This window comes from Rhinolophus sinicus, chromosome 14, assembly GCF_057876585.1.
Source record: "Rhinolophus sinicus isolate RSI-liver-muscle chromosome 14, RSI-T2T, whole genome shotgun sequence".
NCBI classification, from domain to species: domain Eukaryota; kingdom Metazoa; phylum Chordata; class Mammalia; order Chiroptera; family Rhinolophidae; genus Rhinolophus; species Rhinolophus sinicus.
This window is the reverse complement of record NC_142514.1, coordinates 155,011,767-155,037,565: the sequence shown is the minus strand read 5'-3', so window position 1 is coordinate 155,037,565 and position 25,799 is coordinate 155,011,767. Positions and strand designations below refer to the sequence as shown.

The following is a 25,799-nucleotide window of genomic DNA, read 5'->3' as shown; positions in this document are numbered from 1 at the left end:
AGGGCTGGTCCACACCCCACAGCATCCTCCCGACCTTTGTGATACTGACGTGATCACATCAGCTTCTGATGAAAGGCTTCCAATGGCTTCCCAGGATAGGCCTGAGCTCCTTACTGTAGAAGGTACCGCACACCACAGGACTCTTCCTTCCTCCCTCTCCAGCCCCCCTCCTGCCACTCCTGCCCTGGACACACAGTCCTGCCCTACGCACCACCCACATGCGGCTCTCGCCATTCCCAGATCACACCCTGCCCTGAGCAGTTTTGTCTTTGCAGTTACTAGAACCTCTGCCTAAAGGCCCATCTCCTCTTTCTGTCCTAATTTGCTTCTAACCTGCCTTGAAGAAGTAGCTCCCATGTCACCTTCACCTGGAATCCCTCCCCTCACTCTTTGCCAGCTGATCACCACACCTCTGTGTTTCTACAGCACTCTCCTTCTTCTCCGGAAGCCTGTTTCCTACAATGTGGTGTCATTAACAAATCTTTCCTCAACTAGATTGAGAGCTCTCTGAAGGCAGAGACGGGCTCTTTCGATGTGTACATATAAGGACACGATCTGTTCAAATTCATATGCTGAGGAGGCACTCAAGGCAGGATAAATGTGTTAAATGGGTAAACGAGAAATCTTTAACTCTGGAAAGATTCTGGGTAGTGGAAGGAACATTAGACTTCAAGTCTGACGAGGTAACTGGCTTCAGGCCTACAGCCATGCACATTTGAATACATCTGAACCGCAGGCCCTTCTTGGGTACAGTGGGAATCACAACAGCGACCTCTTCTGGCTGCTACAGAAATCACAAGTGATATGGCAACAAACAGTGATAGAGGGGTCCCCCCGTTCACTTCTGACTTGATAAATATAATTCATTCTGAGTGATTTTTTAAATGATTTATTTTCCTTTTGTCCCTTGCTGAAATTACTAACATGGGCAGGTTCTGGGGAGAGCACTGCAGGTCACAGACGGTGAGCCATAAACTAGAGAGAGAGCGTTTCAGAGCACAAAGGAAGTCTAACCCGTTTTTTGAGATCCTCTAATCTAATCCACGGTCCTCACTTTACGCATGAAGACACTCAGGCTCAGAGCGATGCAGTGATTTACAGACAAGAGAGTACGGTGCTGAAGAACTTGGGTCCTTGTAGGTAGACAGCCGTGAAACACTAGCTCTTCTGGCTATTCGCTCTGTGACTCAGAGCAAGTTATTTAATTACTCGAAGCCTCAGCTTTGCTCAGCTATAGAAGAGGGATTTTTAAAAAGGTAGACAGCTCATGGAAATGTGGGGATGATGAAATGAGCTAAGGCATGAAAAGCTGTTAGCCAGGTCTCAGTAGCGGTTCCTGCGGCCAGGTTCCAAGACCACACAGGGAGTTGCAAGCTGAGGAAGGACAGAGTCCGGGAGTCCTGACTCCTATCGCACTGCTCTTCTTTCTAGTGTCTTCCCTGGCTCACCTAAAGAGCAAAGGCACCCCAGAGGGGCCAGAGGGACATCAGACGGAACAAACTTAACATTAAAATGGGGCTGGACAGATAGATATACATGGTATTTTCCCCTTCCTCCTATTTGTCATATATTTGTTCTTTATCGTTAAGAATTTTCCTTTCATAAAAAAAGCTTGAAAACTTTTTTAAAAGGTTAAGTATGTTTGCAATTTTTTAAATGATTATAGCCAGAAAAAAAGGGGGAGTGGGTGGGACTCAGGGTGATCAAATCATGTATTTTAATTTTGAAAATGCAAATCAAGACTCTGTGAACAGTAGCCTGATCTCATGACTGTAAACGCTACTGGGATGATCAACGTTTCGTGGGGAGCAATTCAGTTGCCGCTGCGGCTCAGAGAACAACCGTACAGAAAGCTGTGCGTGCAGACGCGTGCTGAGTCATGATCTCAGCCTTGGCACTCTTCTCAGGACTGAGAGCTGAGCTGAGGACGTGATTTACTAAAAAGATGGCCGGCTCCCATTTAAAAAGTTCGGGTGTGACCCTCACTGAAGGGGAGGGTGAGCAGAGGAGAACGAAGAGGGATGAGGTGAGGCCTGACATTCCCTCACTGGCTGGACCCGGCTGGATTTACTCTGAAATCGCTCAAGCCAGCCTTTCTATCAGCCATTGGCAGGAGTGGAAACAGTCTCCGAGAACACAGCTCAGGCAGGGAGAGAGGGTTATGGGTGAGTCTATGCATATGAACAGCGAGGAAAATACATGTTTGCGTATGTGCATTTGTATTTGACATACGAACGTGGACCTGTACTCCCACTTACATGTGACTGTGACTGTGGGTGTACATGCATACCCACGGCTGTATGAGAGTGTGTACAGTGGTGTGTACATCCTTAGCTTAGGCCGAAAGCTAAAATGCGTGCCCAGAATATGAGATTCAATCTTTCGATCCTTAGTCCCCTTTTGCTATGTAGACGTATTAGTTATCATCCAGCTGTGCAGTGCGGCCCAAGACACTACACGTCCAAAGCACAGGATCAAGTTGATTACTGTAAGCAAAGCTTTGGGACTTTCTTAAAATCAGTGCTGGGGGAGCTGCCATCCGCCTGGAGAGAACTCATCACCTAGATCAAGGAACAGCCAGAGCCAGCGTCCCCATTCGCCGAGGTATGTGGTGTAGGCTGAGCAACCAGAGGTGTTCACAGGCCAGAAGCACACAGAGCAAGCAGCATCTGGCTCCACATGTGTCCCATGGGTGCACCATCAGAGCCAGAGACTGAGGGGCAGACAACGGCCAGAAGGCCAGAGTCACATGCAAACACCCAGGCTTGCCTCCTCAATATAACCTGGGTTCTTCTGTTCTTCTAGAACTGGTCTCTCCTCACCTCTACCCTTCTCCCTCATCCTGCTCTTGCCTCGAACATCCCAGCACACCGCAGGAACTGAAAACGTACTTAATATGTGTGCTGTGGTAAGAAACTGTGAGGGTCTGCAAGGTCAAGACAAACACCCCCGTGAGAAACAGCATCCGTTATTCAGCAAGGATGGCTGAAGACGGATGTTGGCGCCTGCTGAGCGATACCAAACCCCCCTTTACACATCTGCCTGTGCCGCTGCTGCTGTTTCCAAAATGCCCCTGAGTCCCCAGATGCCCGGTGAACTGCCACTCATCCTGGGTCAGCTCTAAATTTACCTCCTCTCTTTAGCTTTCTCTGACTCTCCACCAGGCCCTGCTGTATTAATTGTTCCCTCAAGCAAACTCTGTATACCTGTTAGGACCTTATCACCGGTACCTCAGCTGCGTTTGCTGAAGTGTTTCCCAGACAGCGGTCCTGATTCCTGCCCTTGACTACTCAGAAGCCACCAGAAAGGCTTCTCTGTCCAGTGGCCCAGGAAGGGCAGGCAGGTGGCCGCTCCTACCTGTACAGGAAAGGTGCCACCGTGGCAGTGTTGGGATGGTTGTATTGCTGTTGAGGCTGAGGTAGCTGAACACTGACGGTGTTGCTTCCCGTGGTCTGGGTGGTCCCGACGGACCCACTGACCGTCTGGCTGCTGATGCTGTGGTTCAAGGTGGTCCCTCCTGGGCCTTTTCCTTCCGAGGATGCCAGGCTGGAGGAGGAACTGGAGTGTCTGCCATCCAGCTGGGGCTTCTGCTGGGGGAGCCCCGAGCTCGGCTTGCCACCCCGGCTCCGCTCCCCCTCCTTGGAAGAGGCAGGGGCACTTGGGGATTTCCCGGGCATGCTCTTCATGCCTGGTTTTGGTATTCCACTGAGGGGAGGGGCTGCGGCCTCCTTCTTGGCACTGCTGAGCTTGCCCCCTTTGGGGATGAAGCTGGCGATCTTGGAGGACTTTTTTGGCATCTCAGTCACCACCGCCCCAGTGGGGTCTTCTTTTGGCCCCTCTCTGAGCTCTGGCCTCTCCGTCACAGAGGCTCTCTTGGTGAGGTCCTTACTCTTCTCCTTTTCCTTTTCCCGCTGTTGTTTTTCCTTTTCCTTCTCATTGCCTTTCGGGGAACTCTTCTTGGTGGTCAGCGCCCGGCTGAAAGTTCTCTGGGCGATGCCCTTGAGTGCGATCTTGGGGCTGTTGGAAGGGGGACCCGCCATGGAGAGCACGCGGCTGGCGGCCTCCATCTCCTCACTCTCTTCAACGCTGGACAGAATCTCCAGCCGCTCACAGCTCGTGTCGCGTGACCCCGGCCCTTCACCCGCCTTGGAACCCCCTTTGCTGTTGAAAAGTTTTAGTTTTTCCAGCATGGACTTCTGATTATTAGGGGCTGGCTTCAAGGCTTCGGAGCTGGGCCTGGGGGCCTCGGGCACGGGCTGCTTGACCGAGAGCATGGACGACGTGGCGCTGTGCTTCACGCTGACGGACTTGCTGCGCCAGGGCTTGGCAGCCCCGGGCTGGGGGATGGCCGAGGAGACACTGCAATTAGCAGGGGTGGTGGAGCTGCTGCCACTCTCCAAAGAAACAGGTGCATTTTCGTTCATTCCGGGGTGGGAGGAGGCTGGGCTTGCCAATGGCTCTGCAGAGATGGAGAAGAGAAGAAAACCTGAATTATACCAGTGGATCTGCACTGACGATGAGGGAGCGTTGGCTATAGTTACATGTAACCATAGCCAATCACTCCCCAACCCAAATGCTTTATAGCTCCATGACGTGCTTTGTGCATTACCTGTGGTTAAATTTTAAATCCTACCTTGATTTCCTCCTGTTCTCCATCACGCACTGTTCACATACACCCATCACACTCTGTGCTGTGCACAGGCACGTTGAGCTTAACATCAGTGCACACAAAGTACACTTAAGCACTTAAATTTATGGAAAAACAAAGAAACTACAACCTGCACCACCATTGTGGCGATGTGGGAAAGATGTAGGAAATATCTATTGTTTTGAATTATCAGCCCACAACCCCATTTCCCAGTTATGCAAAACACTTGAGAATTATCCAACTTTAAGAAAACAATGTCACAGAGACATTAAAACAGAACACACCAAAAAAAAAAAAAAAAAAAAAAAAAAAGAAAGAAAAGAAAGAAAAAAGAGAAACCAAGTATAATCTTTACAGAAGAATAATTACCCACAGAACTTGCTAAGTCCTATCAAAGCGTATCAATTTTTCCTATGTTGGCAATTGTAAAGAATTACAAACATGTTTCAGACTAGACTTAAAATAAGAAAGACTTTTTAGCTTAAGAGCATAAACTGTGCACATGGTTTCACTGTAGGCAAGAAAACACACAGGTTATCTGAAAGTCAAGGCTTTCCCCTTGGCGTGCAGGGAGTACTTCCCCGGCCAGACTCTTTTCTCAGAAAAACCTCAAAATGTTTCCAAACTAGAACTGGAATTATTCTGGGAAGGGTGGGTTCCAAACTGGAGTTCTACTCGCCACCAAGGCCGCCAATGTCACAGACATGAAAAGTGGAGCGCCCTTCTTCAGGCAGCCCTTCTTCAGAGCGATGAGCTCTATATGCTACACAAGGGCAGCTGTCAGAGTGAAAGTGGCAGGGAAGACATGTCCTGGCGGAGCCCAGTGCCCACCCACACCCCATGCCCGCCCGGGGCTCGGAACAGACAGGATGTGAGCCCCCAAAGAGCATATCCCTGTCTGCAAAGTCACCATGTCATTCATGACTTACCTACGAGCAGCAGCCACTTTCTCCCGAAACGACTCCCTGCAAAAAATTCTCCAACTGGAGAGGCTGTCCGTCCAATTGTCACAAGTGTTTTCGGTTAAACTGCTCATGTTTCTAATTAACTTTTGTCATCTGCAACTGACTGCTCCAGTGCCCAGAAGCCTGGCGGGATTAACGGCTGCTTCTTCAGTTTTTTTTTTTTTTCTCTTTTAATACCTATGTTCCGCTGCCTTTTAGCGACAGAGTAAACTGTATACAGAGCGGCTTTTTATGATTTAAAAGTCAACGGCCGCCAAAGCCAAGTGAAGGCAGCCCCTGTGTGGGACGCGAGCGCCGAGCCAGGGGGAAGAGCTCCCAGCAGAGGAACTGTTTCCTTTCACTCTCAGCTGCTCAGGGAAGCCACAGCTCCAGGGTGAGCCAAAGCAGACCTCCCAATGTTTTAAAACACATACATCTTCCTGACTTACTGGGGATTTGGGTTTGGATGGGGGTGGGAGGGGTTGCTGCACAAGCCTCCCTAACAAAACCCACGGGGCATCTTTGGATCTTTTCCTGGGGAGAGTCGGAGACTGGCTCAGAAACAGGCTCACGGAACCCACCCACACCGCGGCCTTTCAGAGGGTCTCCCCGGGCCTGACACTGTTTCCGGAGGACTCCGGATGACAGCAGTGCAGTGCTAGGCACGGGGTGAAGAGAGTCGGGAAACTGAGGCTCAGGGAGGGCTAATGACAGACCCGAAATCACAGTCACTAGAAGTGGACATTTCTGGGATTTGAACCCAGGTCTCAGGACACAGTGCTCTTTTGAGAAAGAATCCATTTAAACAACAGCCACTTAAGTGACTGGAGTGCTTTTTAGACATCACCTTTTCTATTGCTTGGGTATGTTCATGAACCAGCCCAGCCACTAGAAAGGAGGCAGCCTGTACCAAGAGACCAGGTCTCTGGAGGAAATTACAGTGACACTCCAATCCCAATGACTTAGGACAACTGAGTCATTCCCCTTTGCCTGGGCTCAGATCTGGAGCAGAAGTATTCATGTATTTGTTCATTTAATATTTCATTCATATCGACATTCATTCATTCAGTGAGCATCTCGCCTGCGCCAGACATTGCTCTAGACATTTGGGATCCATTGATGACCATCACCAATACCTGCCTTCCTGGAGCTTACGTTCTAACAGGGAGGAACAGATGACAATTTACGTCGTTCACAAATAAATGTGATCATTGGTTAGAAAATAAGTGCTGAGGAAAAGGGGACTTTGGGGACAGGTGTCAACAATGTCTTTACACAAACTGTAATGTCACATTCAGAGGCACGACCCTCTTTCCTAAAAACAGTTTTAGGCATGGTCCTCACCGACCATAAGTAACATGAATCCATGGGACTTCTTCGCTCCCATACATTCCTTAGAATTCTTCTAAAGCTTGATTGAAAGGGTTTTGACAAGAAATGCCTCAACCTAGTATTTCTGTGTATTTTTAAAATTAACGTACATAGCTAGAAATTAACCAACAACTAATTTGCTATCGACTGACCCAGAGGTAAACAGATACCTGGCTTGTCTAAGCAAAATGCTCAGACTCACTGAAATGTGTGTCTCCTTCAGGAAAGGTGCAGGGTGCAGGGAAAAGGCTCATGCAACATAGGCAGGAAGGACACTCACAGACACTTGTCAGGCCCTGCCAAAACAGCTCCCAGGAACTCCTATTTATCATTCACACCCCAGCTCAAGTGCCCTCTCCTCTGTCGAACTCTCAGAGGCCTTCCCGCTGAATGACTGCCTGGTTCGCATCCAGGTATTCCACCCTCCGCTGTGTTTTCCTAGGATACTGTCCATACCTGTCCCCATAAAAGGACCTTGGAGGGCTACCTACTTACTACTCACTCCAAACCCCTCTCTACCACCAGCATGGTCTCTTCTGGGTTATTACAAGAGCCACCAAATCTCCCAGTGGGCACTCTTGTCCTTCCACCATGTTTTCCATATAACAACCAAAGTGATTCTTAAGAAACTCAATGATAGTTCACGTCCCTCTTCTAATCAAAGCCTGCCAGTGTCTCCCATGTCTCCCTGCCAAGCCGAGGTCCTCACAACACCCACCAAGGCCCCGTGTGTCTGGCCCCTTGCTCCCTCCCGCCTGTGTCCTGCCACTCTTTCCAGGTTCATCCTCTCAGGCATCCTGGTCTCCTCCTGTTCCTCAGGCACAGTCTCACCTGCAGGGCCTGCACTGGCCTTCCTCTCTGCCTGGAACATTTTCTTCCCAATGTCTACAGCCACCCAGCCCTTTCTTCAGATCTCTGGTCGTTATCACCCTGAGCACCCTAGAAAACATGGCGACTTCCCCTCCCCATGGCACACGCTCTCTACCCCCCTTCACCTGGCCTCATTTTTCTCCATAGTATTAAATGTGACCTAACACACTACATGTACAGTTGTGTATTACCTTAGCTCCTCTCTCCCCCCGTCTAATGAGGGTAGGGCCTTTGTAGCGTTTGCTACTTACATCAGGCACTGGGAATAGAGAGTTGAATAAAATACATCTCCTGCCCGCTGTCCAAAGGGGAACAGACCTCAAAGCAGAGCACAGAAATAAGGTGCATGGCTGCAGAGGGCTGTACGAGGCACCGTGAGGCTCTCGGATTGGAATCCGCTCAGTCTCCCTAGCGAGTCTCGGAAAGCTTCATGGAGGAGAGGACTCGTAAGTTGTCACACCATGTTTGTGCTCCATTATTCCACTGGTCTGTGGGTTCCTTCAGGGCAGAGATCCCCCTCCCTGATTCAGCTGTGTCCCAAAGCCCGCCAGAGTATAGGACATAGTCACTACAGTTACCCTTGGACAATGTGGGGGTTAGGGGTCCGATCCCCTGTACAGTTGAAAATCTGTGTATAACTTTGACTCCCCTAAAACTTAATTACGCAAAGCCTATTGTTAACGGGAAGCCTTACCAGTAACATAAACAGTTGATTAACATGTATTGTGTATGTTATATGTATTATACACTCTATCTTATAGTTACGTAAGCTAGAGAAAAGAAAATGTTATTAAAATCATAAGGAAGAGAAAGTACATTTTACAGTATTTATTTTTTAAAAATCCATGTACGTATAAGTGGACCCATACAATTCAAATCCGTGTTGTTCAAGGGACAACTGTAAATGGTTTCTGAACTGTTTGTTGGTTCTTTTGACATTTGCAAGTTGCCTCTAAGGCAACAGAAACACAAGATTTGTGATTAGTCATTAGGGTTTTATTAAAACTTTTCAGCCTAAACTCAGGAAAAAAACCAGGATCGGGACTCAGCACTTGCGAATTTTCACTTGGCCTTTAGTGTGGGCTCCCCTGGTTATGAAATCATGGGGACATTTCAAGGCTACTCATTACAGCTATAAAAAGTAACACTTGGAGATGATTCTGAACTTGGTTTCTGCAACAACAGTTCCCTGAGTAGGATGACAGGGCCCCAGGGCATCTGTGGATCAGACCATCAGTACACTTATGCCAAGGCCAGAGACCCCCTTAATAGCACAGGGGGCTCCAGGTTATGAGGGGTCTTGCCCAGGTGACCTTGGCATGGTTCTGTCATTCCTAAGGGTATCTCACCACTGATCTCAGATCTTAGCTGGACTGTTCTTCTTGCTTTGGAAAGCAGCCATTTCTAGTACCAGGGTTCTGTGATTCTTAGCAGGAGACTTTCCTTACCAAGCCTCAAACTTTGTCACCAACGGGTGGTGTCACTGTAGAGATGCCATTTTGCCCCTCTGTGCCTCAGTCGCCCAATTTGCAAGAAAGAGGATGAGATATTTCTCTGAGAGTCCTTTTAGTTCTGTTCCTATTCAAGTCTCAGTGAGTCTCCAAGAGGCCCTATGAGGATGGGTCACAGCCAATTTTGTCCCCTGGGCCCGAGAACGCAGGACTCCCTCACTAAGTGCTATCATTACCGTGTTGTAACATGCAGGTGTGTTTTTTTTTTTTAATCTTCAAACCATGCCCCTCCACAGTTCTCTTAAGAAGTTTTCTAATAAATGGGGAACACTGGCTGGGTCAAGGTGTATAGTCAATCTTGCATGAGTCTGTAGTGAATTCAGAAGTGCTAATATTCTATGAAAACAAATGTGAGGGAGGGAGGGTGGGGCGAGTTCTTTCAAATTAAGGGCACTTCAATCCCTAATAACTAAAAGCTCTTGTTTCTTTCCTCATGTATAGGAACCTTTGTTAGAGCAAAGGCCTCTAACCAGGAGAAGGGAGAAAGGCACAAAAGAAAGTTCTAAACATCGTTATTTTCCCAACAGTGGTATGTGGGCTGGGCCACTGAACTACGTGAGATAATTTAGGTGGCACACGGGTGAACATTTTTATATTTTAAGAGTTATGTATTTATTTTATTGTATATTAGAAAAGATAAATAGCCCATAGGTAAATTAGCAGTTTTGTGAATATTAAATGGAGATTTAACTTGAGTTGACAAGGAAATTCTGAGACTAGTAAAAACACACGTGGTTCACAGAGTTGGCAAAAATCATGCAGGAGGTTTGTGAAAGACTGAAGTTGGGGAAACACCGCTCCATTAAATCTAGAAATACTTACGTTATTTTAAATCTATTCTTTTGGAAAATGTAATTGGCCAAATAGAAATCAAATCAGACGGCCCAAATAAGGACGAGTGTTCAAAACTAATCTGAAATGGCTCCCTTTTTGAGCTTTATTTATATCTATTTGTTTAAGCACGGCATTTTGCGGAGAACGGCCAGAGGTGGCAACATGAAGGGGCCCTTTTCAGCCAACGGTAATTTTACAAACAATGGCTTTCACAAGTTTTTGATGACTAAACGTAGTAAGAATGACATATTACATCACACTCCCTAATCATCCAAATATCTATATGTAAAATTGAAAACTATGAAGACACACTCTTAACTACACAGAATAAACGGATCTATTCTACCCTGGTCCATTTTTTAAAACGTGGAGCACAGAGCTCCTGAACAGCTTTTCTGACCCACAAGTGGATAGCGCCCTGAAGACTGCACATCTCAGCTCTCAAAGACCAGCTTACACCCACCACCAACTGACAAACCACAGCAAGAAGGAAAAGTCTCATTTGAAACACTGCAGACAGGATGCCTTTGAAGAAGAGAAAAGGCTCTTTTTTTACAGGGATTTAGGGAGAGCATTAATCCTCCTGTGGGGAGGGGGAAAGTTTGGTTTTTCTGGCAACCAGCCTTAACCTTCTCTGACAAGTAACCAAAATACTTTCTAAATGAAAATACTGTCTACGGCAGATAAATAAGCACGTCTTCCTCTCTCCCTCCTCGAGGGCCAGCACTGGCCCCAGGTTTCTCTGTCCCTAAGGTCTTAGGGAGATGTTGGTGGTCTGGTCCCAGTGCCAACAGGCACTCAGGGAGTCTGCTCTGCACCCGGTGATCCCATCTCCTGTCACCTACTGCGATTTTAAACCTGCACTGGGGAGGTTTCCCACCTAAATCCACTCTGTCGTCTTCAGGGATAGGCCTGATAATTGGGCCTGGGAAAATGTTTGCAATTTCCTATAATTTGTCAAGGTGTCAATCTTGAGCATTCAAATTTGTTAGGGTAATTGAAACCAGTTTTTCTTGTTTTAAAAGTGCATGGACTCCAGCCTCGCAGGCTGGACATTGTTTTCAGAATTACTCAGGTCAATTTCTACACAACCCTGTGAGCCACCAGACCACAGGAGCTTTGCGGGAGGAGCTTTCTCAGCATTGTTGTGACCAACGTCTAGTCTTAAGGGCATTTGGGCTTAAACATAGTCTTCTCTCCAACTCCTTCTTAGTGAGGATGCTTGGAGGTACAGAGAGAGAGAAAAGGAAGGCATGAGAGCCACCACGGAAAGTGAGAGGGCATGCAGAGGAGCTGGGCTTTGGACTCACATGCTCTAAGGATCTTGCGTGTACAATTCCATAGGCTCCTAGAACATCGAAGTTAGAATAGGGATGGTGATGTATAGAAACAAGTATTTTATAAAGTTGCTCTGTTAATTCAATCCCTATCAAAATCCCAATGATTTTTTTTTTTTTGCAGAAATAGAAAATCCCATTCAAAAGTTCATGTGGACTCTCAAGGGATTCCCAATAGCCAAACCAATCTTGAAAAAGAACAAAATCGGAGGTCTCAAACATCCTGATTTCAAAACTTCCTACAAAACTACAGTAATCAAATCAGTATAGTACAGGCAGAAAGAAAGACATACAGACCAATGGACTAGACTAGAGAGCCCTTTGCATATATGGTCAAATGATTTTCAAGACTATTCAATGGGGTAAGACAGTACTTTCAACAAGTGGTGCTGGGAAAACTGAATATCTTCATGCAAAAAAACTAAGTTGGATTCTTACCTTACACCATATTAAAAAGGTCACTCGAAATGGATCAAAGACCTAAATGTAAAAGCTAAAGCTATTAAAACTCTTAGAAGAAAACACATGGTAAAAGCTTCATGACACTGGATTTGGCAATGATTCTTGGATAGGACACCAAAAGCACAAGCAAAAAAAGAAAAGTCGGACTTCATTAAAATTAAAAAAAAACTTTTGTGCATCAAAAGACACTATCAACAGAGTGAAAAGGTAGCCTACAGGATGGGAGAAAACACTTGCAAATCACATATACGATAAGGAATTGATATCGCAAATACGAAAAGAACCAATACTCAACAATAACAACATAGCTTGATTAAAAAATGGGCAAATGAGTTGAACAGACATTTCTCCAAAGAAGATACGTAAACTGCCAATACATGCATGGAAAGATGTTCACATGATTAATCAACAGGGAATGCAAATCAAAACTGTAAAGAAATACCGCTTCATGCCCATTAGTATGGCTATTATTTAAAAAACAAACAAGAAAAATATCTAGAAAATAACAAGTGTTTATGAGCTTGTGGAGAAACCCTGTTCACTGTGGTGGGAATGTAAGATGGTACAGCCATTGTAGAAAACAAAATGGAAGTTCCTCAAAAAATTCAACATAGAATATGATCCAGCAATTCCATTTGTGGGTATAAACCCAACAGAAGTGAAAGCAGAGATTTGAACCACTATTTGTCCACCCATGTTCACAGCAGCATTATTCACAACAGCTAAAAGGTAGAAGCAACCTAAGCGGCCATCAACAGATACACAATGAATATCGTTTGGATAAGCGAATGGCTAAACTAAATGTGGTATATACATATAATGGAATATCAATTCAATCTTTAAAAGGAAGAAACGCTGACACATGCTATAACATGGATGAACCTTGAAGACATTATGGTAAGTGAAATGAACCTGTCATGAAAGGTCAAATACTATGTGATTCCACTTACAAGAGGTACCTACGCTAGTCAAATTCATAGAGACAGAAAGTAGAATGGCAGTTGCTAGGGCTGGAAGGAGGAGGGAGTGGGGAGTTAGCGTCTCATGAATACAGAGCTTCAGTTGGGACGATGAAAAGTTCTGGAGGTGGATGGTGGTAATGGTTCCATACAATGTGAAGGTACTTAATGTTACAGAACTGTACATTTTTAAATGGCTAAAATGGTAAATATTACATTAGGTATATTTTATCATGATAAAAAAAAATAGGATTGCATTTGGCTACAAGTAACAATTCTGACCACCATGGCCTAAACAGGTGAGGGGTTCACTACTTTATTTCCAGTGCTTAGCATGGCGTCTGACACACGCTAAGGGCTCAATAAATGTTGGTTAAATTTTTTTAAAAGTTTCTGTTAGTCTGATGATTAATGAATCATATGAAATTGTACAGTTCTGAATATTACCTTATCACTGTTATTTTATTCTAGCTTGAAAAGCAACTTCTGCTTCAAAGGCATAGTGGTCCTTTCTAAAACAAACTCTACCAGGCAAGCAAATTATACCACAGGGCTTCTTTCTCCTTAAATTGGCCATCACCAGCAACTTGGTCAAGCGGTTTACTCTAACTGGGATGCCTCCCTATGCCCCTAATTGCCTCACATCCATAGCCTTAGCCCTCAGTCTACCTTCCACGCCATCTCTTCTAGGAAACTTTCGGAATCCCCCAAGCAGAAGCCATCTCCGCTCACCTAAGAGCTGTAAGGCTCCGTCAGGGCTTCTCCAGGGCCCCTGCGCCTTATTGCCCTGCACTGTGGTTAGTTCCACTCCGCTTACTTACAAGAATGGCTAATGCCCTAATAGGCACTCAGAAATCGTTGTTGGAAAAATCAAACAAATAAAAACTATTACCCACACTGGATCGCCCCATATGACTCAAAATTAAAGTCAGGTGTGCCTGGCTTGTCCCTCTTGGCTCATCATGCCAGTTGTTTTCTTGAAAACGAAATGAGCTTGCAAGACTAGGAACCTTGGTGATGCTTGTGATGCTTTCAATGCTTTTTCTTCTATGCCCGGTGGTAATGCTGCTATACCAGGTCACTGAAAATGTCACCTACAAATGCTCCAGTATCTTGTGAGGGTGTGGCCCCAAATAAATGTGCAGAATGTAAAAGTGCGTTATCGTAATAGACTGAAGCTGCCGCTTTCCTGTATGAGGCACAAAGTTCCCGGTTTTCCTCAGTGACTTTTTCACCCCAGAGGAAGTACAAAAGAGGCCCTCGACAGCTGGAGTGATTACACTTGTGTTTCTTTTTAATATATGACAAGGTACTTCTTTTTCTACAGTGGCTTATTTTGGATAAAACCAAGTGAAACTGTGGGTAATGAGGTCATTTGTTTCTCTGTTGGTAACTAAAGATCACTAAAATAAAATAAGGAAGCACTGTTTTCCTACATAGTTTTCATTACACTTTCTCCACTTTTACAAGGTATGTTTTCAAATCCCACTTAATGGCATAAAAAAACTGGTAAAGCTAAACAAAGGTTAACTTGCTGGAAACATTAGTATACAGTTGGACTTATGTTTGACCTTGCAATAGCACCTTGAAAAGAGAACAAATTCTTAAAATGTTGCTCTCCCTCCCTCAGACCCTTGACCTCAAAGGGTGTCCTACACATATTTTTTTAAATCCTTCCACTAACCTGGATAAGGAGACAAATCGTTTGACTGCTGACATTCGAAGGAAGATATCTTTAAAAATAAAAAGCATTCCTAGTCTTTATTTTTAATTTCTTGAAGCCAGATCACCCTCGAAACACCTCCTTCCTCACTCCTGAACTTATTTGTTCAAAATCCCAAGCAATATATTTCAGGAGAAAGCTTTTGATTTAATTGGTCAAGCCATTTCTCTATCTTGTACCATATATGGCTATGAGAAAGTACAAAACTGGCTGTAGAAACCTTCTCCCTTTTTTCAAGGGTGTATGAAATTTCACAGAGATTATAAACACTTTACAGGGGGCAAATCTCATTCTTGCAGGAGCTCACTGTCCACAGCTAACAGCTCTTTGGCAGAGTGCAATGGTTGTATGCTATTGTAAATACATCCCTCTAAGACACAGTTAAGAACTGCAGCCCTCTCCCATCCCCGTCCTCTAAGACACCAACTCAGTCTTCCTGCTTTCTCCCAGGGCAAAGGATTCACACTCCCACACAGGGGCCTCCAAACCAAGGTTAAACCAAAATGCTTCCCACTGACCACCACAAACAGGCATTGTCAGACAGAAGGGGTTCTAGGGTCAGGACCACTGTGGAAAACAGAGGGCTAAGTACAGGCATATCTCATTTTATTGTGTTTGCTCTATTGTGCTTCACAGATGTTGTGTTCTTTACAAACGGAAGATAAAACCGTCCACCAGCAAAAAGATTACGACTTGCTTTCCTGGCAGTGGTCTGGAACCGAACCCACCATTATCTCCAAGGTATGTGTCTAGTCGTCAAACCGTTTTTTCTTGCCTGCAGGACTTCTCAGAGCCTTTACTGCGGTTACTTGCACTGGGAATATCCAAAAAGATAATGGGATGGTGTGGTTCCTAAGTGTATTTTTTTACCATAGAACTAATTTTATAGACTAGCTTAAGGAAATAGCCTACTATGGGATGCATTTTGGTAAATAGTGTCCTAAAGAAGGGGGCAGAAAATGGGCACATAAATCAGATAAGACAGCCATTCAACAGGTACCAGTCACTAACCAGGAGAACAATGCGAGGGAGAAGGAAGAAGATGCACCTTCCTCCCGCTGCGAAGTTATAACCTCACAGACTGTGGAATGCTTTCATAAGCATTTTGAGCATTAAACATCCTTAATCTGTACCTGTTCCCTTTTATTTCCAAAGGATTGATAGAAGACCCTTCACTAAAGCCAAAGACTCCATGGAAACACAAAGCAGGAGTCATGGCTACACAGCGGTACGCCTAAAAAGATTTCTATCAACAGTGAGGCACACCGTGACAAAGCCCTGGGACATGGTAGCCACAAAAACTGATGTCTTCTTGGCCTGTGTTAATACAGGAATGACATTCAGAACAAGGCAGCTGAGGACTTTAACCCCGCTGTGCATAGTCCAGATCAAAGCTAGAATGACTGGAAATCTTCAGAATTCGGGGCCTGGAAAGGCTACTGAGAGATCCACTATTTTCTGTCACTCATTTCCCAAAAAGGGACCAGAGCCTTGGGCAGGTAATGATGACCCTAAGCTCCTGCAGTCAGTAAACGGCACAGCTGTTGTTGAACTTAGAACCCGGGAGCTTATTAAATGAAGTAGCTTGGCTGGCTCTACCCTCAACCCTAGGAACTCAGAATTTCTGGGGATGGACCCAAACAGCAGGAGTTTTAGCTAGCTCCTGAGGTGACAGTCCCCCATCCTGAAATTCAAACACCAGGGACTAAAGAAGTCAAGTTTTATGACAACACATCGAGAACCTGTAGCATGTCCAGGATAAGGGCTAGAATCTGAGGACCACCCTAAACCCGTCTCAGTGAGGAGCAGCCAAAATGATTGAGACGTTCGGCTTGGAGAAGGGAGGACTTAGGAGAAGGCAAAGGTGGAAGAGCACTTGTCATCAAGGTGGCTTTCCTTTCCCTTTGATTTTTCTGCCCACTGACACTGAACAACAAAGAAGACAGGCCCACGCCTCAGGTATGCCGCGAATAACAGTATGTGGGCAGTGAGAGGCCAAAGACCCATTACAGCTGGGGGGGGGGGGGGAGGGCAGGCTTCCACAGAGCCAAGGAGGGGGCAGGGGTGGGGACGGGAGTGTTCACAGCAATCGTGGAAAAGGGGAGTTAAGCCAACCTGTTTTTATATGTTCTTTGCTTCTCTTCTACCAGAGCAGCAATCTTTACATATAAGATTTTATTTAACAAAAACTTTCCATGGGAAAAAAAAACCTATAACAATGTTAATAATTATATGTTAATAAGAATAATAGCCAACATTTATGGAGCCTGCATTTTGCGCCAGATACTGTGCTAGAAAGCGTTTTTATTGTATTGCCTTTTTTCATTTGCAGGATAAATCTAGTGAGTGATTATTGTTCCATTTTACCAATGAGGAAACTGAGGTACAGGGCTTCCGTGGGGTTGCCCAAGATGAAATCAAGCCAGACAGCTTTATTTCAAGTCCACACACTTGAGCCGCACTCCTAGCCTGCCCTGCCTCGGGAAGAGACAATAAACTGGACTCTCATTGTATGTGCTCCTCTCTTGGTACAAGACACATTATTTTCCTCAAGTCTTCTGTCAACAGTTTCCAGAAACTCTACAGCAAAGTCCTCTGACCTTCAGCTCTGTCCCTGAGGAAAAAGAGAATTTTTCCCTCCAGGAGGTTCTTTTTAAAAATGGGACTGTCAACCACTGAGTAATACTTTAAGTATGATTTTTGTTCTTCAAAATGTAGGATGCTGGCAAAATGTAATCTTTCTGCTGTTATGTTTTCTGCCAATCAAAATCAGAAGTCAACCAAAGAACTAACTTATTATATTTCTCTGGGGGAATCAATGCAGAAACTGAGAGCTGAATTGGACTATTATTCACTATCTATGATTGTATTATGCCAAATGTGCAGGAACAGAAGGAAAAAAAGCAGTCATTTATCCTGATTCTGCCAAGTGTGCAGACACTTGGTATCAGATAGATCAAATAATTTCAGGGCTTCATGACTGTCACTGATCCTTTTTACCTGACAGTTGTCTTCTTAATGAAAAAACAGGATTTTTCTTCTGAAAAACACAACATACACCGAGATAGAAAATGGCCCTAGAGACTTCTCACAGGCTTTACCCACCCAAACCAGGAAGTCATTTCCTCCAGGTGTCTGTTTTGTTTTGTGCAACAAGCCTGGCTGTGACAAGCTGAGGAAACTTGTAAATGGAACATGCATCCTAATAACTCTTCTGAAAGGTTAAAATACCTTTTGAAAACAAGATAATTATGATGAGGTAGAAAGAATGCTAGGCCCTTGTCTTATTCTGCTCTGTGCTACTCACATCACCTGTTGAATTGTGCAGTCACAGAACTTTGTGGATGGGTTCAAGTCCAGCTTAGTAGCTTGATAACCCGGAGGGACTTACTCTTGCTGAGCTCCAGTTTATTCCTAAGTAAGAATAAAGCTACACCAATAACTATCACCTATAGAATGCCACGCACGTGCCAGGTTCTGTACTATACTAAGTGCTTTAAACAATTTCATTCAATGATTACACTTAATGAATGATTTCATTGATTCACACATAAGCATCTTATGCAGTGGATTTACTGCAACTCAGAGATGTGAGCATCTTGCCCAAGGCCAGGGCTAGGAATTGGTGGAACAAGACTTTGAACACTGACGTCCATGCTCTTAATCCACGGACTCCACTAAATGGAGATGGTGACCAAAGCTTTCTTCCTTCACCATGAGGAGCAAAGGAGTAACGATGGGAGAGCATCCTGCAAAAAGCTCTCCATACAGATTTTCATTTCCCTTACTCATATGGAGCCTTCTTAAAGTAAGGTACAGCTGTAGCAAATACTGGTGGAATTGTTATCTTCCGTAAGCAGAGTGGGACCAGGGGATACCCTAAAAGCTGCCTCTGCCCTTCCTGATGTCCTGTGCATGCTAAAGTTCCCAGGTTTTGCAAGTAGCTGCCCCCGGCCCCGCCGCCCAGGCAAACTGCAGATCACGGCAAGCTTCCCTGCTCCCCGCCGGACCAGGGCCCCATGTGCCTTGTCCACTTCACCAGGCTTGCTAGAGGCAGCCCCGTGAACACGTAGCTCTCACTGTCTGCCGTGCTGACTCAGACACTCCTGGCAACATGTGCTCTGTCTCTGTAAGGCTCAAAGGGCTCTTCACATGAGTGGTGCTGAAAAGGGATTCAGGGAGCTTCTCACCCCTATGCAGGCCTGTGAGATATAATGTGGAAACCAGGCTCCCTCACGAACCAGCTTAGAGGTTTTCGTGCACACTTACACATGCCAAAGCTTACGAAATGGTATTCCAGGGGATCTTTGTCATCTTGAATAATGAATTCTGGAGGTATCGTAACCAGGGATGTGACTGGGGCTCAAAGTTATTTGGCGATAGTTCTTCTTGGAATTCTGAAACGACTACAACATTTCGTGTTTGCTCCTCCATCCATCCTATCTCATCCCTCCAACATTTTTGAAGTTTCTAGTCCAGGTACTTTCCCAGGGGCTTCAGCTACAGCGATGAATATGTGGTCTATGCCTTTAAGGGGTTCTAGGTCTTGTGGGTGAGACAGAGCATAAGGCATAAGTAACAACCAAGTGTGAAGCCGTTGTTTATGGAGCTATGGATCACAAAGGGGGTTACCCAGCTCAGTCTGGGAACAAGGGGCAGTTAAGAAAACCATTCAAGCCAGAGTAAACACCCCGGCACCAACTTAATTCTTAATCAGAACTTAATTCTTAATCAAAAGGAAATAAAGTGTCCAGTCACCCAAACCTAATCATTAAACTCAGAAGGACAAAAAAAAAAAAAAAATTAAAGATTCTCCACTTCATCAGGGTACAATCTTGTCAGCCAAATGCATTCACGATACTAATCACAGCAAGGAATTTCGGGGGCATAGCCATCACACTCCGGCATCATGAAAAATGGGACAATAACTCAGTCAGGAAGTTATTTTCCCTGCTCACCCAGCACGCATATACTCTGTTCATTTAGTGCATGTACTGAACTTATTTCCACAATGAAGGATCCTTACAAGTCACCTCCCAGTCCAGGCTGGAAAACACAGGCCTGCAGACTCGACTCGTGCATTCTTTCCCAAACCTGGCTCACGAGCCAATCGCAAAGTTGATGATTTCAAATAACAGGAAACCGACTACTGATGTAGTCACTGCCAGCTGTCAATCCAGATGCCATGAGTTCAAGGCAAATGGCTAAACCTGCTCTATCAGGATACACATATCACAACAAAGATGTAAATGAGGGACAGAGACCCAAATGCAAGCTTATACTTCTAATTTAGGACTTAAAAGAGGAAATGAAGGCAAGAAAAGACAACTAGCGTTAGCCCCACACTGACAAGGACTGAGTTTGGCAGCTAAGTTCTTTTCCTGAATCTTCACCATCGGCCCTTGAGGAGGTCAATATCAAGCCTATTTTATAGAACAGTAAAGTCAGGTTCAGGGAGGTTGAGTCACTGGCCTGATATCACACAGCTGGTGAATGCAAAGGTGAGATTCAAGCTGAGGTCTGTCCAACATGGAGGCCCCGTATAGTTTGCTGCCTCAGCCTCATTCTCCTTTGTAAAAATTAATAGACCTGTGGGACCAAAGCTATGGAGTGGGGCGGGGGGTGTGGGATAGGAAGGGAGTAGCAGAGTATTCCTGGGAAGCTACTGTCTGTCAGAGTAATGAGAGCACCAGAATTTGTTTGCATGGGAGGGTTGTCTCTGGTAGGAGAATTCCTTGATAATCTACTTGGGCCAGAAGCTGAAGTCCTGGGGGGACCTGAATGTGGGAGCCACTGACTTGTAGAAGGAAAGGGAAAGAATTGCTTGGTTACATCATAAAGAAAAAAAAAAGTTGGGTGGGACAAGCAAACTAGGGGACATGTGAGATACAACATTTCCCTCCTTATGACACCACAATAAACTGTCACGCAAGTTACTGAAAAACAGAAAATGATTGCTGTGAGTGGATATCCCTTAGAAACCAGCAAGGAAGTAGGCTTCTGTGTTTGGGGTGTTGGAGTGGAATGGAGACAACCTTTGCAGAGAGCAGCTGGGGAAGCAGTCCATGGGCACTCACAGAAATCCTGAGATGGATTCCAGAGAGTTCCATCAGATCGCCCAAGAACGGGAAGGGCTTTGCATGTATCTGGGCTGGTTAGCTGACCTCTTCATCACCAACATCGCCTGTGTCTATATTAAGGGCCAGCCAAACAACTCTTCCTCCTGGCCTTAGTTGGCTCTCCTTTACCTCACACAGCATCCCTACTTCCCTAATGCATTTCTCCCTGTGAGGGTCACAGCTCATCCTCTTCTCATCTCCCCATCCTCTGACCTTCATAGGTCTTCGCCCTCTGCAAATCTGAAACAGACTTAGCTGACTATAAGTACATTTCTCCTCCTCTAGGACAGAGGTCAGCAAACCCGGATCTGAAGGTCAAATTAGGCCCACTACCTATTTTTGTAAAGAAAGTTTTATTGGAACATAGCCGTGCTCATTTCTTTACGTATTATCTATATTTGCTTTCTCACTACAATGGTAGAATTGAGTAGTTACAACAGAGAGTCAAGGTCGCAAATATTTACCATCTGGCTATTTAAGAGGAAGCTTGCCAACCCTTGCTCTAGAATATGAATGTCTTGACACCAGGGGCCCTGTTTTACTCATCTTTTTGTGTCCCATAACTGATACAGGATAAATGATGCTTAAGTGGGTGAATGCATGCATGAGGGTTAGGTGAACACCGTTAGGTCAGGAACCTAATACAGTGGTTATTGCAAAGGTGATCATTAGAAATGCTTTAAACAGCTGAAAAGAGATAAGCTAGTTAACTGAATTCTCTAGCCAAGCCAGTTAACAGCAGCAAAACGTTTATGTGTTAACGCACATCGATTTGTCTTTTCTTAAAAGCACGTTATTCCATTTCTTTTCCTTAGTAAATTTGGGTCTAATTGAACTGATGCTTCAGGTTGCATTCATGAACATTATTATCTATTACTAATCACGGATACAGCTTTAGATGTTATTTGGAAATAGGATAATTCGTCTTCCAGTTAAAGGCTGGCAGTTATTGCTTTTTGGTACATATTCCAAAAACAACAGCTTATTTCTCTATCATTTGCTCTTAATGATTTTAATCATTAATAACAGCTCAATACCAAAAAAAATAATAGCTCAATAACTTATGAGCATATGTTGTGTTAAAGTCGCAGTGCTACGTACTTCACTTGCATTGCCTAATTTACTCCTCACAATAACCCTAAGAAGTAGATACTGCTATCTCCCCAATTTACGGATGAGAAAATTGAGGCTTGGAAAGATTAAGGAGCTTTTGACATTGTCAAATGACAGGTATACACCAGTGTCTGAGCTGTAAATAATTATTCTAGAGTTCGATCACTCATTCATTCATTCACTCTACCAACAAATATTTATCTAAAGTCTCTGCATACCAAGTTCTGTAACGGCAATGGAGAAAGAGAACAGCTCCCCAGTCTCAAGGAGCTCACCTGCTAATGAAGGACGGACAAGATAACCACAGATCATGGGGAGGCGACCAGATGCAAGTAAGGGCAGGGTGCTGTAGGAACTTACAGAAGGGTTTCACACCCACTCCCAGGGGCCAGAAAATGCTTTGTAGAGGAAATAAAGTTTAACATGAAACAGAAAAGAGGAATAGAAACTTGGTGGGAAGAATGAGGAATGAGGAAAGCCGAAAGCATTTCAGAGAGCAGCACAGACAAAGACTGGATATACGAGAGAAGACAGCCCCTGGATGGAAGCTACTGCGACTGCCTAACTACTCCACATGGCAGAAGCTTCAAGGGAGAAAGCAGGCCAGCTCACAGTGGTGTTGTGGGCATAGGTAGTGCGTCTGCACTCTCCAAAAGGTCAAACAGAGAAGAAAAATGGTAATCACGTGTCCCAAGATCCATGTTCTAGAATTTCATTTGACTATAGTTCTCCCTTCTCAACAAAAGTCATTTTCTTCTTTATGAAAATCAGGTAACTAACTTCTGATTGGGGATCCCCCCGCCCACCAAAACCTAAGCCCCTGATGGACTCCACGAAACCACTATAATGGCTGGTAGGAAGTCAATACTCAGTACACATGCAGGGAATGATACACAAGCAATGTACCATCTTTGAGTTCAAATGAGTTATTAACTGGAGGTAGTCAGCTACCAAGCTTCAGAGATGGAGGAATGTGAAAAATCAATATGATTTTAACAGCTGGCACCAGGGCTACTCTAGAAGCTTTGTTTAGGAAAGACCTTGGATATTGGCCACTCCAAGGGTGGACGATGAGGCTGTGGAGGCGTGGTCTGCAAGGAGACCAGAAAACAGAGATAAATTGTTCCACGTAAGAAAGGGAGAAGGAGAGGACACTGCACAAGACAGTGGGAAGCTGGAATCTTAAAAACACAACAAAAGGTGGCCACTGAGAAATTCCCAGTGGCAGGGAAGCTGAAGACTTTTAAGAACAGGAACATCCACTATTCCATTTTAAGTTGTATTGCCACACTGTAACCCCTGCAAGGCCTTAAACCTTCAGGAAAAATCTGCTATGCTCAAAGTCATTTTTTTGAGAAGAGAATGAATTTAGGCAGTTCCAATGGGTAAAAGAGGGATATTGCACATAAGATAGTAAGATACATGGCCTACAAGGTCAAGTATTTCAGCAAAACAGGAACTAGGAGCAAATACTGACCAACAGCAATGTGATCCCACCCTCACCCCAATGAAACACAATACGCTACACAGAAAGATTAGGAAAGACACTGGGTCTCCTTCCACCTGTGAGTTGGCAGATGAATTTCATCTGAATGTCATTGGTAGGCTGGTGAATATCTAACACACTCTGAAGGGGGATAAAGAAGTTCTGATTTATAGTGTCTGCTGTTTTCTCTGGTGTAAATACTCCCGCCATGGCAGATTTTAAACTACCATTGTGACATCAACAGTCTTCTGAAACTCCCCAAAATTTTAAAATTGGCTCTCATGCACTGGTACAAGCTCAGTAAGTCCACAGCTGGTATCTACGTTAAAGGTAGATTCCATGGATTACGTCCTTGCTTTGTCTTTGACAAGAAAAAGTTTTATCTAGAGTTATACTAGCTTTTGGGGACTAGGCAATACCTATGGGAGGGGAAGGAAGGCAAAGGGATAAGAAAGCTGTAGAGGTGGGCACATTCCATCAGGGGGCCACCATGTGATCAAGGTACTGAAAGGAAGCAGTCAGGGCAGCTAGTGTGATGCCCCTTCTGAAAGAGGAGGAACCCAAGGCCCAGAGAGCATGTTGCTCAAGGTCATTCATTGTTGAAATTAGTAGCAGATCTGGCACTAGAGCTGGGGCTGTCTGCCTCCCTCTTCCTGTGCCTCAAAGCCCTTCTCTCGGGGAAAGATAGGCACAAACTTGGCTTGTGTCCAGGCAAGAGCACACATAGGCGGCTCTGGCTACATTTTCACATTTCACTAGCTTATCATTTGGAGGTTTTCTGACCCTCTCTGTAGGAAGGGCGAAAGCTCTGCCAGGGATTTGTATGAGCTGAAGAAAGCCAGCCAGAGACCCAGCTGACAGGAAGAGAGGACCCAACTGGGGTCGCCAGCAGCAAAGGAATGAGGGGACAGACTTCTCCAAGAATTTCCAAGGGTGTGGGTGGAAGCAGCGGGCTGATGGGATATTCCTGACTGTGAGAGGATTCCCCCACACCCAGGCTGATGGTCAGGAAATAGGAAGGGCAGAAAAGGAGGTATGTTTTTAATAAATCTCGAAACACAAAAATACAAAATGTTCTAAGGCAATGCCTCCCTCTCATTGAAAAGAAGATCAAATGAAGCATCCTAAATGTTTTTCAAATGATTTCTGGCCTGGTTATGTTACAGAAAACAGGGCAGAGTGATTCAAACCTGCTGTCAATACAGAGTGAAGGGAAGAAAAATGCCAGCTATTCTGCAGCTGTCCGGCCAGAATACTGGAGGAGCTGCTTTCCTGACAACTCTGATGCACAGAAACAAGCCGACTTCCAGAGCAGGATTTAAACCAAATAAACCTGAAGGATATCAATTTGGAGGCGAGTCTTAAAATAGCAGCCAGGAATGCATGGGTTCCCCTGGACAACTCAGATTACATGCCCTGTCCCTGCCTTTTGTAAAACTATGCACTGAAAGTGTCTGTTGAATCTGGACACAAAAACATGCTGGATGAGCAAATGTATCAAGTGATGCTCCTTGGAGGGGCAGACAGGGTACAGAGATAAATAAGACACAATCGGGGTCCCTAAGAAAATTATTCCAGAGTTAGGAAGAGACACACTCACAGGGCCAAGCTCTCAAGGGCAAGGATTTCCAGTTAAACTAATGGAATGGTCTTCATGAAGATGGACATTTGAAATGGCTTCTGAAGGACGCAGTCATTCCTTTAATGAATGTCTATTCTTGACGGGTTCTGGGGATACCACCTTCAGCAGTGACCAGTCTCATGGGGTGGATAAAGAGGCATTCTAAAATATTACATTTAAACACGTCTTTTCTGTTACGTTTAATTAACATTTTAGTAACCAGCAGCAGACCTTAAAGCCCAAAGGTAATTAGGTGGAATATAAACATATGCTCAAAGCTGTGGGTGTTTGAAAGCAGAGCAGACTTTTTCGAGAGATAAAGAGAGGCATGAGAATCATTTTTTTTTGGTTGCATTTTTTTATGCAAGTGAAGGGGGAAAATGTCCTAAGGTCCAGATCTAAATTCCATTTCTACTTTTTCTATTTCAAAACCACTGGTCTTAGCCCATCCTGTTTTTGAGAGTTCACTCATCTTTATTTAATGAGATGATGTTAAGGAATTATTACCAGACATTTTGCTTAAAAATTACAATGTGAGCCCCCAAAGAAGTTGCTGGGTAGAGATGTACCCTAGCAAAAGCTCAGTGATGACATCCGGACAACCCATCATCTCACTGATGGCCACAGTGGCTGTAGAAGTTATCACATGTGCTCGCAAAGGCAGAGCTGCCTTTTGCTAAGAGACACTGGAACTTCCTGGGGTTTAGCGGGCCCAGGACTTCATCACCAGAATTCTGTCGGCTTCTTTGTATCCACAAATAAACCTGTCATTGGATCGTGATGGTCCTTCCCTCTTACGGT

The 25,799-nt window shown here is 44.9% G+C and overlaps 1 protein-coding gene across 10 annotated transcripts in view; it reads right to left on the bottom strand.

The window, feature by feature from the left end:
* NAV2 (neuron navigator 2) overlaps positions 1–25,799 on the bottom strand; it is a 711,083-nt gene that overhangs the window by 157,418 nt on the left and 527,866 nt on the right. For all 10 annotated transcript variants that reach the window (XR_012497554.2, XM_074336128.2, XM_074336124.2 and 7 more), the window contains one exon: positions 3,358–4,459. Coding sequence is in view for 9 of the 10 variants with exons in the window: in XM_074336128.2 (XP_074192229.2) it covers positions 3,358–4,459 (1,102 nt within the window). In the remaining variant the exon portion in view is untranslated. The remainder of the gene's footprint in view (positions 1–3,357; positions 4,460–25,799) is intronic.